Source organism: Chiloscyllium punctatum, chromosome 3 (assembly GCF_047496795.1).
Source record: "Chiloscyllium punctatum isolate Juve2018m chromosome 3, sChiPun1.3, whole genome shotgun sequence".
Taxonomy (NCBI): domain Eukaryota; kingdom Metazoa; phylum Chordata; class Chondrichthyes; order Orectolobiformes; family Hemiscylliidae; genus Chiloscyllium; species Chiloscyllium punctatum.
Window position 1 is genome coordinate 116919227 of NC_092741.1, and position 17209 is coordinate 116936435.

Below are 17209 nucleotides of genomic sequence, written 5' to 3' on the forward strand. Positions count from 1 at the left end.
ACTCTAACTATTGACTGAAACATCTTTCCCACTTCTGGTGAGGCTGTTAGCAAGTTGTTTAACATGCAATATTTATATCACATGGAAATTTTCTGCTTCCTAGCAAGAATCTCAACATGCTGCTTGGGAAAAGTGTCCAAGATAAACACCTTGACAAACACCTTGCCCAATTCCACCACTCATTTTGCCATACCCCACGTCACTCAGACTCCAATAAGATTCTGCCCAAAATATTTTACTTTTGCAAATATCACCATCAACAAATTAAAATAATATTTCTTTACTCAAACTTTTAGTATAAATATAGTTTACAATTTTTAAAAATTCATTGTTTGATTGTGTGTACTTTACACAAAAACATTTATGTTTAAAATAAGGCTAGCAAATATTTCTAACACCAGATGCTACAGACTGTGACAGATGAACGTACAAGTGGCTTACACCAGTGATGAACCCCTACCCAGGTCTCACTCTTAGACTCCAATCTGAGCAACAATGAATGTAGAAGCACGAAGCAAAAAAAAACAAAGCTCCTTGTTCTGCAGGTTAAAAAGACATTGGCAGTAATCATAGAGTAGGCAATGCGGCAAGGCAGACAAAAAGATAAATTTAGTTTAAAAATAAGCAAATTTACCACAGAATTTAATATATGGAAACATCATTTAAGTTTCTACAGTTCTTAGATCACATGTCAGAAAGTCATAGAGTCATACAGCATCAACCAATCCACACTGACTACGTTCCCAAACTAAACTAGTCTCACCTAGTTCTCAATGCCAGCAAAACCAGGGAACTCATTATTGACTTTTGGCGGGATGTTACTCATGCCCACCTATACACTAACAGCACAGAGGTGGAACGAGTGGAGAAAGTCAAGCTCCTGGGAGTGGTCATCCACAACAAGCTTTCTTGGACTCTTCATGTGGATGCACTGGTCATAAAGGCCCAACAATATCTCTTCTTCCTTAGGTAAGCTGAGAAAATTTGACATGACAGCAAATACCCTTGTCAATTTTTATAGGTGTGCCATCGAGAGCATTTTGTCTGGATGTATCACCAACTGGTATGGCAAGTGTACCATTCAAGATCAGAGATGGTTACAGAGAGTGGTGAACTCAGCCCGGACAATCACAAAGACCAACCTCCCATCTACAGAATCCATCTCCCGGGCCTGCTGTCAAGGAAAGGCCACCAACATTCTCAAAGATCCATCCCACCCTCTACCATAAAGGAGAAGGTACAGAAGCCTGAACACATGCACCAGCCGGTTTCAAAACAGTTTCTACCCTGCTGTTGTTAGAATACTGAATGGACTCACAAACTCTTAACATTCGCCTGTACCTGTGTTTTGGTTTCTGCCGCTGTTTACCTAGTATTTACTTATCTATGTTACTTAACTATGTGATCTGCCTGTATTGCTTGCAAGGCAAAGCTTTTCACTGTGCCTCAGTATGTGTGACAATAAATTAAATTCAATTCAACCTGCCTGCATTTGGCCCATTTTCCTCAAAACCTTTCCTATTCCTGTACTTATCCAGATGGCCTTTAAACATTGTAAGTGTACCTGCATCCATCACTTCCTCTGGCAGTTCATTCCACACACCAACCATTCTCTGTGTAAAAATGCTGCTTCACAAGGTCACAGGCTTCCAGTCTGAAAAACAACCTTCTACTACCACCTTCTGTCTCCTACCAGAAAGCCAATTTGTTTCTAATTGGCAAGCTCACCCTGAATCCCATGTGATCTAACTTTACTAATTAGTCTACCATGGAGAACTTTATCAAGGGCTTTACTAAAGTCCAAATAAGTTACATTGTAAAATAATTCCCAATACTTAATTGAAAATAGCTGCATGCTTACAGTATTTTCTCTTTGTCTACAATGTGGATTATTTTATTTTAATAAGACATTTTAGACCTTGTTTATTCTCTTAGTTGACTCATCATAGCACTCCTTTCTCCAACTATATGCCTACAAGTAACCCATCAAGTATATTAGATCTGTTACCATAATTTTTGATTTCACTGCAGCTCCTTGAATCAAATTAACACTGTCCAATCTAGCTTCTTGGTTTACAATCATTGTACCCAAATCTGGCACTTATCCAGGCTGCTCTGTATTGAGGGGTCTATCAATAAATATTGCTGGGATCAGAAATTTCATGCTAATGGCAACAGACAGAAAGGTTAATTCAGTGATGTGAGCAGTTCATTCATTGTCCATCACAATTATCCAAATTGCTTTTTGCAGCTGCATCTTCTCTGAAAGGAAGTAGTAGTTTACAAGATACTGCAAGTAGGCAAGCAGAACCCACTGAAAGAAAACATGAGTGTTTGACCATTTTCTTTCAACTGAAACTTCACAAAGCAACCATGCATGGGATGTCCAAAATCTTAAACTCAACTTACCTGAATTAATTGGACCATATTTTTCAAATGTACCAAAAACTCTTTGGCCTCCTTTGCTTTGTCAGACACACCATTTAATGCCTGAGACAGTTGAGCCTAGAAAATAAAAATTTGCAGGGTCAATAGTTTTCCATTTACACATTTCAGTCATGAAGTTTCACTTTCTAGTCTCACCTTCAAGTTATATATGGAAGGTTGGTTCTTTGGGTAAAACTCTCCCAAAAAAGAAACCTATGATTTCAACCCCTTACACATCTAAGTCAGTGCTTAAAACACAATAACAAATTGCAACAATGCTGTGGCTTTAAGAGGTGCAATTTGTCCTGGTTTCTTTTAGAGACAGTGTTAATTTGATTCAAGAGAGAGTATAGGTGACGAGAAGTCTATGAAAAGATAAACAACTTGTGAAGCCTCGTGTATTTTTTTAAAAGCTAAAATAATAAACTCAGCCTAAGTGGTTGTGATCAAGCTCAGACCCACAGAACCAGGAAATTTTAGTTTTCAGCAACAGTTGCTGTTGAGGTCTTGAAAAAATAGGAGCTACTTTTCCCTCTCTCGGATACAGTCAAAATTTAGGGGTTCTCTTCCTCAGCTGCTAGACTGCATATGAGATAAATCTGTTATACTGAATTTACCTTTTGTCAAGGGTGTGCTTATGAAGTGTTACAATATTAGAACAATTAATTAGTAATAGTTACGATGCCTATTATTCTGTTAAGTTTATCAATAGAGTTAAATTATTCCAAATTCTTCTTTTTTTAGTTGCATTTTAACTATAATGTTTAAATAAATTGTGTTTTGCTTAACATCGAGTAGTTACATCTGGCACACAGTACCTGACATTTACCTTGAAATTAAGAAACAGTAAGGGTCTAGGCTACCTTCTTAATATATTTTGAGGGGTCTGGTCTGGTCTGGTCCATAATTATTGGGGGCTTTTGTCAGGATCAAAATCTCGAATTCCAGGATTTGGGATTATTGAAATCAAAGGTAAGTATTAGTGTATTTTATTTCACGTGTTGAATTTGGTTGGTTTAAACAGAGTGCCTTGTGTAGTAATGGCTCTTTCGGTCGGTAAGAGTTTCCTAGAGGGTGGAAGAAGCCACCTCAGGAGTTTTACAGACAGTAAGCAAGGCAAGGGTTTCAGAATTGGCAAACAAGCTGGAATTGGGGTTGCCTGTGTCTGCTAAGAAAGGAAAGATATTTGTGGCATTCGTGGAGCATTTATAATTGCCAGGAACGTCATCAGAATCTTTGGAAATGGCTAAAATTCAATTGCAATTGAAGCAGCTTGAATTAGAGACGAATGAAAAGTAAAGAATAGCTTTGGCAGAACAAAAAGAAAGGGGGGGGGGGTTGCGGAATGCAGAGGAGGTTCACTTGATTCCAGAATTGAGAGAGTTGGTTTATGAGGTGAGATTGAGTGGACTGGAACTATACTCATTGGAGTTTGGAAAAAAATTAGGGGAATCTTATAGAAACAAATAAAACTATGAAGAGAATACATATGATAGAAGCAGGGAGGTTGCTTTCACTGTCAGGTGAAACTAAAATTAGGTGGCATAGCCTCAAGGTAAGGGGGAGAAGATTTAGCAGAGTTGAGGAGGAACTTCTTCACCCAAACGGTTGTGAATCTGTGGAATTCCCTGCCCTTTGGAGTAGTTGAGGCTGGCGCGTTGAATGTTTTTAAGGCAAAGATAGATAGATTTTTGAACAGTAACAGAATTAATGGTTATGGTGAGTGTGCGCGTAAGTGGAGCTGAGCCCACGAAAAGATCAGCCACTATTTTATTGAATGGTGGAACAGGCTCAATGGGCTTTGTGGCCTACTCCTGCTCCTATTTCTTATGTTCTTACGTAGAAGGTATGCTTACTGAAGAGGATAGCGAGAGCAAACCCATGATAGTGAAAGGTCCAGTGCGGATCTGTTTAATTATGTTCAACCGTTGGCTAATTTCAAAAACAAGGATATAGAAGCTTTTGACATTTCACTTGATAAAGTGATTAAACAAACAAAGTAGCTGGTGACCATTTGGATATTGTTGATCCAAACAAAATTAATAGGTAGAGCTAGCGAGGTATTTGCATCGCCATCAGATGAGGCATTTGGGAGTATAATAAGATGGAAAATGCCATCTTAACCGCACATAAGCTAATACCAGAGGCCTACAGACAATATTTCAGGAATCTAAGAAGGGACCCCGGTCAAACGTACATTGAATTTGAAAGGACCAAACAAAGTAATCTTGCTCGGTGGATAAGGGCATTGAAAATTGATGAAATAAATAGAGAAAATATTATTGTGGAGGAGGTCAAAAATTCACTTTCTGAAACAGTGAGAACTCGTGGAAGAGCAGAGAGTTAAAATTGCAAGATTAGCAGTGAAAATGGCGGATGATTATGAACTGGTTCATTTATCAAAGTTTGACTTCTGACATCAATTTCAGTCGGTGAGGGAAAGAAATTGGGGAAAAGAGAAATCCTCCAATGGTAAGGTAAAAGGAGATCTCACTGAGATAGTAAAGATACTTTATCACAGGGTAAAAAGGAAACCCATGAGGGAGAAAACGAAGTTCAAAAAAAGGTGTTTTCACTGCAATAAAATTGGCCACATGATGTCACAGTGTTGGTGGTTTGGAAAAAGCACTGGGAAGATGGATGTGGGAAAACTGGATAAGCCAGTTAGTTTTGTTGAAGTGATCAAAAAAAACACAGTGGAAGCTAAAAAGCTGCACCAGAATATATAGCCTTGTCAGGGGTTGGTTGAAGAGAAAGGGCCAGATCTCTTTAAAGAACTTACCTGTGAGGGTAAGGTTTACTCGCATATGCCAGGTGGAGCAGGTAAAAGAAGATCAGACTCGGTATATTAAGTACTAATTGGCTGCCACATTTATCTAAGTAACAGTTGTATTCCTAAAATAATTCAATAACTTTCTTGAACATGTTATGGATTGTGGAGCTGCTAGGTACAGTAATAGATTGATGAAATACTATCTGCATGTAATGATAGAATGTACCCCAGTGATAAAATGACCTGATTTCTAACTATGATACTGACTTTGACTGAATATGAAACAATTGTCCCATTGACACTGTAAGCAGAATAAAATATATAGAGTTAGAAGTGAAAATAAACAATTTTTTCACCAGGTTAAATCTGGATTGAGGTTTGTTTTGCTCAGACAACACAATGTATCCCATCAGAGAATAATGGGATCTTGACAGATGGACCAATGGGCCAAGGAGTGGCAGATGGAGTTCGATTTAGATAAATGTGAGGCGCTGCATTTTGGAAAGGCAAATCAGGGCAGGGCTTATACACTTAATGATGAAGAGCTTATGCCTGAAACATCGATTCTCCTGCTCTTCAGATGCTGCCCGACCAGCTGTGCTTTTCCAGCACCACACTCTTCGACTCTGAAGTCCTCACTTTCCCCTAGTTGATTATACACTTAATGATAAGGTCCTGGGGAGTGTTGCTCAACAAAGAGACCTTGGGTGCAGGTTCATAGTTCCTTGAAAATGGAATTGCAGGTAGATAGGATAGGGAAGAAGGTGTTTGGTATGCTTTCCTTTATTGGTCAGAACATTCAGTATAGGAGTTGAAAGATCATGTTGCGGCTGTACAGGACATTGGTTAGGCCACTTTTGGAATATTGTGAGTAATTCTAGTCTCCCTCCTATCAGAAGGATGTTGTGAAACTTGAAAGGGTTCAGAAAAGATTTACTAGGCTTGCCAGGGTTGGATGGTTTGAGCTAAAGGGAGAGGCTGAATAGGCTGGGGTATTATTCCCTGGAGTGTCGGAGGTCGAGGGGGTGACTTTACAGAGGTTTGTAAAATCATTAGGGGCATGGCTAGGTTAAATAGACAAGGTCTTTTCCCTGGGATGGGGTAGTCCAGAACTAGAGGGCATAGTTTAGAGTGAAAGGGGAAAAATTTAAAAGGGACCTAAGGGGCAACTTTTTCATGTAGAGGGTGATGCATGTATGGAATGAGCTGCCAGAGTAAGTGGTGGAGGCTGGTACAGTTACAACATTTAAAAGACATCTGGATGGGTATATGAATAGGAAGGGTTTAGAGGGATATGTGCTAGAAAATGGGACTAGATTAGTTTAGTTTATCTGGTCGGCATGGATGAGTTGGACCAAAGGGTCTGTTTCCGTGCTGTACATCTCTATGACTCTATAACTATGATGTAGATGATGCTACCCTTATATAAGGCACTATATAAATGCTAATTTCACTTTTTATGATAATATAAGTATATGATATTTCTGAATAATATGCTAGCTGAGAACGAGACAATTAATCCTTTATAATAATCTCACAGTCTAGCAAAGATCTGTTAAAAACTCAATTTCTGATTTGCTTAGATTCTCAATACTGTAAATCTCTGTTGCTCTGCATCATATAATCAGATTAACAATAAACCATCTGAGCCACTTTACCATCTGAGTTGCAATGCATGGTAACAGGTACGTAGGTGGTTGGTGAAAATAACTTGAAAGCCTTCCAGTTACATAGCTTGTCCACTGAATCATACCTTTTAATGATAGCATGCAATTTGGAGAATAACAATGATGCATGGAAAATAAGTGATGCTGCCTTCATTATATTATTGTGCATCTCTTTCTTGATAGCAGAGGTTAATGTGGTGTCAAAGTAAGCTTGGGAGTTGCTGTAGAGCAACTGGAAGATCCTACTTACTGTGGCAACACTAATTGTTGGATGAACTCAGTAGATCTTTTAGCATCTGTAGAAGGAAAGTTAATCTTTCAAGTTCTTCAGAACCGATAGCAGCTAAGTAAAGATGGTATTTATGCTGATACCAGGGGGTTGGAGTGGATGGAGGAGGAGTGTGTGGGGAGGTAGAGATGGAGACCTGAGAGTGAGAAAGGAAATCAGGCAGACGAAGGGATGGGTGATAGTTAGCCAGAAAGCTGTACGGGCCTCACAAGGAAGATGACATACAATCTTTTCAGCTTGCGCTGAGCCTCGCTCCTTCCATGTCTTCAACCCATCCCCATACCTCAGGCTTTGTCATGACATAGGCTGCTTATGCCCGAAACGTCGATTCTCCTGCTCCTTGGATGCTGCCTGACCTGCTGCGCTTTTCCAGCAACTCATTTTTCAGCTCTGATTGCCAGCATCTGCAGTCCTCACTTTCTCCTGTTTTCAGAAGAGCCAACCTATTTTCACCTACTCATTATCCCTATCATCAGCTTTTCTCCTTCCCTGGTTTACTATCAGCAATCCCTTTGACTGCCTAACTGTATTTCTCTGGCTCTGAGTTCCGTCGCTACCTAATAGCTCACTCCTTTTCCCCACCCCCCTGTCCATACAATCATAAGATATGGGAGTTGAATTAGGCCATTCAGGCCATTGAGCCTACTCCATCATTTGATCATGGCTGATATGTTTCTCAACCCTATTTTTATGTTTTCTCTCCGCAACCCTTGATCCCCTTACCAATCATGAACCTATCTATCTACCTCTGCCCTAAACACACTCAATGACTTGGCTTCCACAGCACTGCAGCAATGAGTATCACAGATTAACCACCCTTTGGCTGAAGAAATTCCTCCTCAGTTCAAAAGGGTGATCCCTTCATTCTGAGGCTATGACCTCAGTTCCGAGGCTCTGCTAGTACTGAAAATATCTTCTCCACATCCACTCTATCCAGGCCCCTCTGTATTCTGGAAGTTTCAATCAAATCCCCCGCTCGTTCTTCTAAATTCCATCGAGTACAGAGACAGACCTCTCTTCATACGAGAAGCCCTTCATCCCCGGATCATACTTGTCAACTTAATGTGAATCCCCTACAATTACAGCACATGTTTCCTTAGCTAGGGATCCATAACTGCTCACAAAACTTGAAATGTGGTCTTACCAGAGCCTTACACAGCTTCAGCAGTACATCTTTGCTCTTGAATTCTAGCCCTCTTGAAATAAAAATGCAAACATTGCATTTGTCTCCATAACTGCTAACTACACCTGCATGTTAATCTTAAGAGAATCCTTAAGAGAACTAGATTCTCATGTTTCTTTGTGCTTCAGAATTCTGAAGCATTTTCTCATTATTCCTACCAAAGTGCATGACATCACACATTCCCATGTTGTATTCTATCTACCACTACTTAGCCCAATCTCCTAGCCTGTCCAAATCCTTCAGCAGCCTCCCCAGCCCTCATCACTACCTGTCCCTTCACCTATCTTTGTGACATCTACAAACGTAGCAACAATGCCCTCAGTTCATTTGTCCAGATTGTTAATGTCTAACATGAATAGCTGTGGTCCCAACACTGATCCCAGCAGAACTCCACTAGTCACCACCTGGCATCCTGGAAAAGATCCTTTCATCCATACTCTCTGCCTTCTGTCAGTCAGCCAATTCTCTATCCACGCCAGTAGTTTGACCTTAACACCATGGGCTCTTATCTTATTCAGCAGCCTCTTGTGCAGCACCTTGTCAAAGGCCTCCTGGAAATCCAAATACATCATGTCCACTGGCTGTTCTTTGTCTAACATACTCGTTACCTCCTCAAGGAATTCTAACCGGTTTGTCAAGCATTTCTCATGCTTGAAAGGTGAATCAGCCCTATTTTACCAGGCCCTTCCAAGTACTCCGCTATCTCATTCTTAATAATGGAATCTAAAATCTTGCCAATACCAAGGTCAGGCTAACTGGTCTATCGTTTCCTGTATTCTGCCTCCCTCCTTCTTAAACACGAGTGTTGCATTAGCCATTTTCCAGTCCTCTGGATCCCTCCCTAACTCCAGTGATTCCTGAAAGATCACACCTACATCTTCTACTGTCATCAGCATAAATGCCATGTTTTCTTCATTACTAATAATTCTGAAGAAAGTCATTGAACTCAAAATATTAACTCTGTTTCCTTTCCACAGACACTGCCAGACCTGCTGAGTATTTCGAGCAATTTCATTTTTTGTTTCACACATGAAATATTCACAGTTCTCTGTTCTATCTTAGAGGAAAGGATAGATACAGACTACAATGATAGTATGCTAACTGAACTTGATTGTTTTGAACTTCTCAAATCCAGTTGTGTTTGCATCCATTCAATTGAATGGTGACTATTCCATCTTAAAACTTTAAAATATACTCAAAGGACAAGAAATTAGTAGGAAATCAGAGAAATGGTGGACTACAAAAAGCTTCCTTCCTGTACTAGAGAATTCTATTCTCCTCTCTTAAATAAACATTACAAATCTATTGAGGGCAGAATAGGAAAAATGTCTTAATGCTAGCAACAGCTGAGATTGAAAGATTTTGGGGGGCTATTGCAAATTTTGGTTCTGCGTTGATTCAGCATCACTTCAGGTGGACCCTGTGTCCCTAACTATCTGAGCTGGCTGAGTCCTAACAAACATACCTGCTAAACTGAGTTAAGGAACCAGCAAGAGGGAAAAATCTACTTGACCTCGCCTTTGTCAATTAACCTGGTGCAGATGCACAATCCATGAGGTGATTGGTAGGAGTGACCTTTGAACTTTCTTTGTAGGAAGGAAACTGTCCATCATGTTTTGTACTACTATCTTTGTGTGAAATGAGTCAGAGTTCAAACAGATGTGGAACTCAAAGCTTTGTATCCATCTACAGCCTCAAAGCTTGGCATATCTGCCACTCTAATATTATGATCAAGCAAAACATCAACTTTGGTTCAATGAAGAATGCAAAAGGGCATGACAGGAACAGACCAGACATACCTAAAAATTAAGTATCAGTCTGTCATAGAACACAGGACTACTTGGAGAAACAGCAGAAGCAGCATGAGATAGACATGCTTAAGTAATCCGACAAACAAAGCAGGTCACGGCTCTGCATATCTACCCCATGAAGGGGGAAATCATACTAAGCACAAAGGAAGTTAGTTCTGCTGTTGGGGGTCAATTATCTTAGCCCCGGGACACCACAGCAGACCTGTAGTTCTTCCTCAGGGTAGTGTTCTAGACCCAAACATCAATGATCTTTCCCCCATCATGAGGTCAGAAGTGGCAATGGTCATTGTTTGATCATACATTCCTCAGATACTGAAATAGTCCATATCTATATGAGGCCACACCTAGAAACATCCAAGATTTCGTTCATAAGGGGCAAGTAACATTTGTGCTGTACAAGTGGCAGGCAATGAACATCATTAACAAGAGAGAGTATGTAATCATCATCCCTTAGTGTTTAATGGCATTACCACCACTGAAACCCCACTATTAGCAGCCTTGGGGTTACCATTGACCAGAAACTGAGCTGTACTGACCATATAAATTCTGTGACTACAGTAGCAGGTCAGGGACTATGAATTCTGCAAAAAGAAAATAATTTCCTATCTCCCCGATGCCTCTTCACCTTCTATGGCACTACTCAGGAGTATGATACAATACTCTCATTTGCTTGTATGGGTGCAGCTTCAACAATACACAAAGTTAACACCATCTAGAACAGCGCTGCCCACTTGATAGACAGTCCTCCTATTATATTCAACATTCATTCCCTCCACCATCCAGTATAATGACCGAACAATAGTGAAGGAACAGCAATATAGTTCCAAGTCAGATTTTTAACTTTATCCACCCCAGTCCAATGCCGGCACTTCCACTTCAAGTCAGGATAGTGTAACTTGAAGGAGAATTTGCAGCAAGTGGTGAGTAGCTCAGTGACAGCATCTAGTCAGGGACACAGGATCCACCTGTAGTGATGCCTAACCTGAAAGATAATATAACACAGAACCAAAATTTGCAGTAGCCCCCCAAAATCTTTCAATCTCAGCTATTGCTAGCATTAAGACATTTTTCTGTTGTGCCCTCAATAGATTTGTATTGTTTATTTAAGAGAGGAGAGTAGAATTCTCTAGTACAGGAAGGAAGCTTTTTGTAGCTCACCATTTCTCTGATTTCCTACTAATGTCTTGTCCTTTGAGTATATTTTAAAGTTTTTTAAGACGGAATAGTCACCATTCAATTGAATGGATGCAAACACAACTGGATTTGAGAAGTTCAAAGCAATCAAGTTCAGTGTGCACTACCTACAAGATGCACAGCAGTAATTCACTAAGGCTCCTGAAACAGCACCTTGCAAACTCATGATTTCTACCACTCAGATGGACAGGGGCAGAGCTGCATGGTAACACCACCCAGTGCAAGTTCCCCTCTAAGTTACCTTATCCTGACTTGGAAGTATATCACCATTCCTTCACTGTTATTAGGTCAAAAAACTGGAACTCTCTTGCCAATAGCACTGTAGGTATCTCTGCACTCTGCACTCCAATAACTGCAATAGTCTGTGATGACAGCTCATCACTTTCTCCTGGGTATTTAGTGATACACAATAAATGCTAGCCTAGCCAGCAACACGAACATCCCATGAGCAAATAAAAGAAAATTGAATGAACAGAAAGTAGTTTGAGTGAAATACATCTACTTCATTGCTCCTCCCAACATTGGAAATATGTTATGAATGGATTGTCATCAAACGTATAAAGCAAGATGTCTTCTGTCTCACTATGCACATGCCAGGTACAAATTGTAAGATACTTAATCCTAGGGAGATTGAAAGTAAAAAGAAAATTGCATGAATGACCCTTCCCTTACCTTTCTGTGTATTTTCACTTCTGAGTCAAAAGGTAAAGGTTTTGGGCATCACTCCAACAGTCATGGTAAGTAAAAATCAAAATATGATATTTAAATACTGAATTGATATCCAGCCACGAATTTACATCAGGATATGTCAATTGACATGGTAAAAATGTTCTCACCTCTGAGTCAGGTGGTGATGGATCATGCTCTGCATCCAACAGCTGCCAAATTTACTCCCTTGAATATATGACTCCAAGGCTTAGCGTGGGAGCCATGATAACTACATTGTTCAGCTAAAATCTCCTGCTGATCACTGAAAATCAAAACCATTCCAATACTAAAAGGTATGAGTCATCTTAGGATGCGTTGGATGACACCTCATCATCTCAAATCCCACATGCAACTATTAGAATAGCTAATTTACTTCCCCACAGGCCAGCACATCAGAATTCCAAATCAGCTTTTCTGCGTATCTGTTTTTATTTTCGCTCTCAAGACAGGAAATTATGCTGGGAGTTTTAAGTAACAAATCTAATTTCACAGCAATAGAACATAAACAAAACCAAGATCCAGACCAAAAAGGAATATGAATCTTAAACATTACACAACCCAAATCAATTGTAAGGCCAGACCACACATGTTACATTTGAGGCAATAATTTAAGAACAATATTCCTTAATGGATTTTAACTACAGTGATTCATCTCTTTGACTATGCTATCTACATTCGCCTCAGTTCACCAGAGGTTAATTACATTCCTCTTTTTATTGTGCTTCAGTTTATTCTTCCATTCCCCTCCCCCAAATCTTCCTCTGTATGGATGGGAATCTATTCATAATGAATGGCACAAGACAAGTAAATTACAATTAAAGCAAGTTAACCTTAATCCTCACCTAACACACCAGCTAGCTTGAGTGTGGGTAGCGTGAATGGCTTGGGGACACCGTCAAGACTTAGTACAAGGTAAATAAATGAATTATTGGACAGAGGGATAACTATCAAGATGCCAATTGATCTCTTTGCAGATGTCCTTCATTTTACCTAATGATATCTCAATAGAGCCTTTGGACATCTGATAGCATTTCTACCACAGAGTTAGGAGGTGAAGGGTTCAAGTCTAACATCCTGGAATATGGTCTCTAAATACTGGGCTGACATCCAACCACACAGTCAAATTTGGACGAGTGACCATTGGCACAATATCAATATTCCCACCACTGACTTAGAGGCTGAAAGGTTCAATCTCCACTCAGATATCCCCAGTGAGCCAAGACCACAGTGTTGGCTCTGAAAACTGCAGTGGTACCCAGCATGGGATATCTGTGTTGTTATGTTTTGACCCTCTCATTCTCACAAAGGGTAGGTGGGCTCCACTGCAACCCACCTGGAAGGAACTTTGAAAATAAAAATGTTTGGAAGAAAATCCTACCAGTTGAGCCAATATTCCCAATAAGTCAATACCTGACGTGGGAGATAACAAGCAACATCCTCAATATCTTTCAGAGTCAAGGTCATTGTTGGTTGAACACGAAAATCTGTAGTTGCATTAATTTTAATCAAGATCCGGGGAGGCCGGGGGAGGCAGCAAGCATTTCTTAATTGAAAAGCGATACTTATACATCAACTCTCTTCATTAACCACGCAGCTACACATAAAGCAGTGTCGATTCTGATAGATCAGGACGATTAGGACATGAAAGACACTGTTAGATTAGATTAGATTAGATTACTTACAGTGTGGAAACAGGCCCTTCGGCCCAACAAGTCCACACGACCCGCCGAAGCGCAACCCAACCATACCCCTACATTTACCCCTTACCTACACTATGGGCAATTTAGCATGGCCAATTCACCTGACCTGCACATCTTTGGAGTGTGGGAGGAAACCGGAGCACCCGGAGGGAACCCACGCAGACACGGGGATATTGTGCAAACTCCACACAGTCAGTCGCCTGAGGCGGGAATTGAACCCAGGTCTCTGGCGCTGCGAAGCAGCAGTGCTAACCACTGTGCCGCCCTAATCCCTGATTATTGGCAGTTAGTTTTAATGGATTGGTTAAAAAACGAGAAAGGGATCACGCTCTCATTTACACAATCAGAACATTTTCTGGAAGCAACGATTTGTCCTGACCCTTCCGCCCGCGTCTGCAATTCTTTTGTACTCCCTTATTACAGCCAGTGAAAATGAACTATTGGAATTTCCCCTTCCTCGTCCCTCAGTACCTTCTCCCTCCAAGGGAGCAGGACTTCGTACCTTATGTTGTTTCCACATGGCTCCCAGTGCCTTGACTTCATGCTTGCCGTGTTTCCCATCGTCCAGGCACTGGTAGCACACGGGGGTCTTGCAACTGGCGCAGTACATGCTGTGGTTCTCCAGTTCGTGCTCGGTACAGGTGGAGAGCTTGCGGGGCAGCGGTTGTTTCTTGGTGGGGGCGGGAGCACGGGCCTGGCCGGCTGGGATGAGCTGGTGTTTGGCCAGGGCTCCTCGGGCCGGGTGGCAGCGCCGCTGGCACGGCTCGCAGTAGAACACGTCGCACTGCTCGCAATGGACGGCCGCCTCCTGCGAGCCGAGCTCGCACAGCTGGCAGCGAGCGTGCTCGGCGCGGCCTTGCTGGTAGCGGCCGACGATGGCCTCCAGCAGGCGGTTCCTGGCGAAGCCGCGGAGGCCCCGCTCCTCCAGCAGGGCGCTGCGGTGGCACTGCGGGCAGGTGAGGCTCGAGTGGCGCAGCGGCGCAGGCGGGAACACCCGCACGCCGTTCGGAGACTTCTGGCTGGGGGTGGCCGGCGCGATGCCCGTATACGAACCATAGCCGCTGTCCGCCTCGCTGTACACGCTCATCTTGTCCAGCTCCAGGTAATCATAATCCGAGGCCGAGCCCCGGGCCCGGGCCTGGGGAGACGGCGGCTCCGCCTCGGGAGTCTGCACCAAGATGGTGCGGGCACAGGGCAGGCAAACATTGTGCGAGCACGGCAGGATGATGGGGTCTCGGTAGAAAGAGCCACAGACCGGGCACTTGAGCTCCTCTTCCATGTCAGCCATACAGAGGCGGGGGAAATGGGCGGGACGTGCAGCACCCAGAGCCGCCGTTTCAGCACCAGCCGAGGGGACAGCGCAACCACTCACTGCGCATGTGTCCACGCCCCTTGCCCAGGCGCTGCTCTTCACTGCGCATGTGCACATTCCGGTTTCCCTGGACATGATCGTAACTCAATGCGATGTGCCTACGCCCCTCACCCCAAGGATGGTTATTGCTGATGAACAGTCATCTCGATTTGCAACGACTGATTGCTTTCTATCCAATGGATGCTGTTTGAGCCGCTACGATGTCCAGCATCTTTTGTTTTCAGTGAAATTTTACCATCTTCAATCCAGAGGAACTGCCTGTGGAGAAGCATTCCACAGCATATTTTAACAGTGCAATTATTGATATCTGCAGTTTGCAAACTGTAACTTACTTCGGTTCTATGGAGATGTTGGCCCCAATGTGAATATTACCTGAGTCTAGAGGAGAAGCTTAGACCAAAAGTAAAGTCACAGAAATGTACAGCACAGAAACAGACCCTTCGGTCCAACTCGTCCATGCTGACCAGATATCCCAACCCAATCTAGTCCCACTTGCCAGCACCTGGTCCATATCCCTCAATACCCTTCCTACTCATATACCGATTCAGATGCCTTTTAAATGTTGCAATTGTACTAGCCTCCATCACTTCCCCAGGCAGCTCATTCCATACACATACCACCCTCCGAGTAAAAAGGTTGCCCTTAGGTCTCTTTTATATCTTTCCCCTCTCACCCTAAACCTATGCCCTCTAGTTCTAAACTTAACCCCAGGGAAAAGACTTTGTCTATTTATCCTATCAATGTCCCTCATGATTTTATAAACCTCTATAAGGTCACCCCTCAGCCTCCAACACTCCAGGGAAAACAGCCCCAGCCTATTCAACCTCTCCTTATAGCTCAAATCCTCCAACCCTGGCAATACCCTTGTAAATCTTTTCTGAACCATTTCAAGTTTCACAACATCTTTCTGATAGGAAGGAGACCAGAATTGCATGCAATATTCCAACAGTGGCCTAACCAATGTTCTGTACAGTTGCAACATGACCTCCCAACTCCTGCACTCAATACTCTGACCAATATAGGAAAGCATACCAAACGCCTTCTTCACTATCCTATCTACCTGCGACTCCACTTTCAAGGTAGTTTACATTTAGAAGAGGTGATCTCCCAGTATTACTCTGAAGACCCACCAAGTTTTACAATTAATTCACAAGTAAACAAGTTATGCATTGTTGCAGATCTAAAATCGCTTTGAGTCAATGTCAAAAACAAAAACAGAATTTGCTGGAAAAGGTCCACAGGTCTGGCAGCATCTGTGAAAAGAAATCAGTTAATGTTTTCGGTCAGGCGATACTACCTCAGAACTGATAGTAGCTAGGAAAAGATTGATTGTTATGCAGAAGGTAGGGTGGGGTAAAGAGTAAACAGTAGGTGGAAATAGAGTTGAAAGAGAGTGAAGAACAGTTGTTCAAACCTGTCTCCTTCTGAAATTGCTGCAATTCACTCCCTTAGGTCCAACCCTAACTTTGTTATCAAACTGTCCGACAAAGGTGTTGCTATCTTTACCTTGCTGATCTTTACCTTGCAAAGGCTCAATGCCAACTCTCAGGCACTTCTTTCTACCGCCTCCTGGACCATGACCCCATATCTGAACATCAATCCATTGGTTGCCAGGACTGTCACTGACCTCATTACCTCCAGAGATCTTCCCCAACTGCCTCCAATTTAGTAGTCTCCCAATCCCAGACTACTACCTCCTTCCCAAAATTGATAAACCAGACTGTCCCAGCAGACCCATCGTATCAGCCGTTTCTGTCCCACTGAACTCATTTCCTCTACCTTGACTCCATCCTCTCTCCACTTATCCAGATCCTGCCCACCTACAACTGTGACTTCTCCGATGCCCTCCAGCATAACAATGATTTCCAGTTCCCTGGCCCTAACTGCCTCCTGTTCATCATGCATGTCCAATCCCTCTATACCTCCACTCCCCATCAGGATGGTCTGAGAGCTCTTGGCTTCTTACTCGACCAGAGGCCTGAACAATCCCCATCCATTCTTCTCTGATTGGCTGAACTTTTCTCTCACTGAACAATTTCCCCTTCAATTCATCTCACTTCTGCCAAATCGAAGGAGTGGCTATGG

At 42.3% G+C, this 17209-nt stretch overlaps 1 protein-coding gene across 2 annotated transcripts in view; it reads right to left on the reverse strand.

Annotated features, from left to right (window-relative positions):
* The window catches only part of trim67 (tripartite motif containing 67), a 64777-nt gene extending 49678 nt beyond the window's left edge, over positions 1 to 15099 (reverse strand). For both annotated transcript variants that reach the window (XM_072559047.1, XM_072559040.1), the window contains exons 1-2: positions 14255 to 15099; positions 2410 to 2505 (exon numbers count right to left, since the gene is read on the reverse strand). In XM_072559047.1, the coding sequence (XP_072415148.1) occupies positions 2410 to 2505; positions 14255 to 15040 (882 nt within the window). In that variant the 5' untranslated portion in view covers positions 15041 to 15099. The remainder of the gene's footprint in view (positions 1 to 2409; positions 2506 to 14254) is intronic.
* Between the last annotated feature and the right edge of the window lie 2110 nt (positions 15100 to 17209).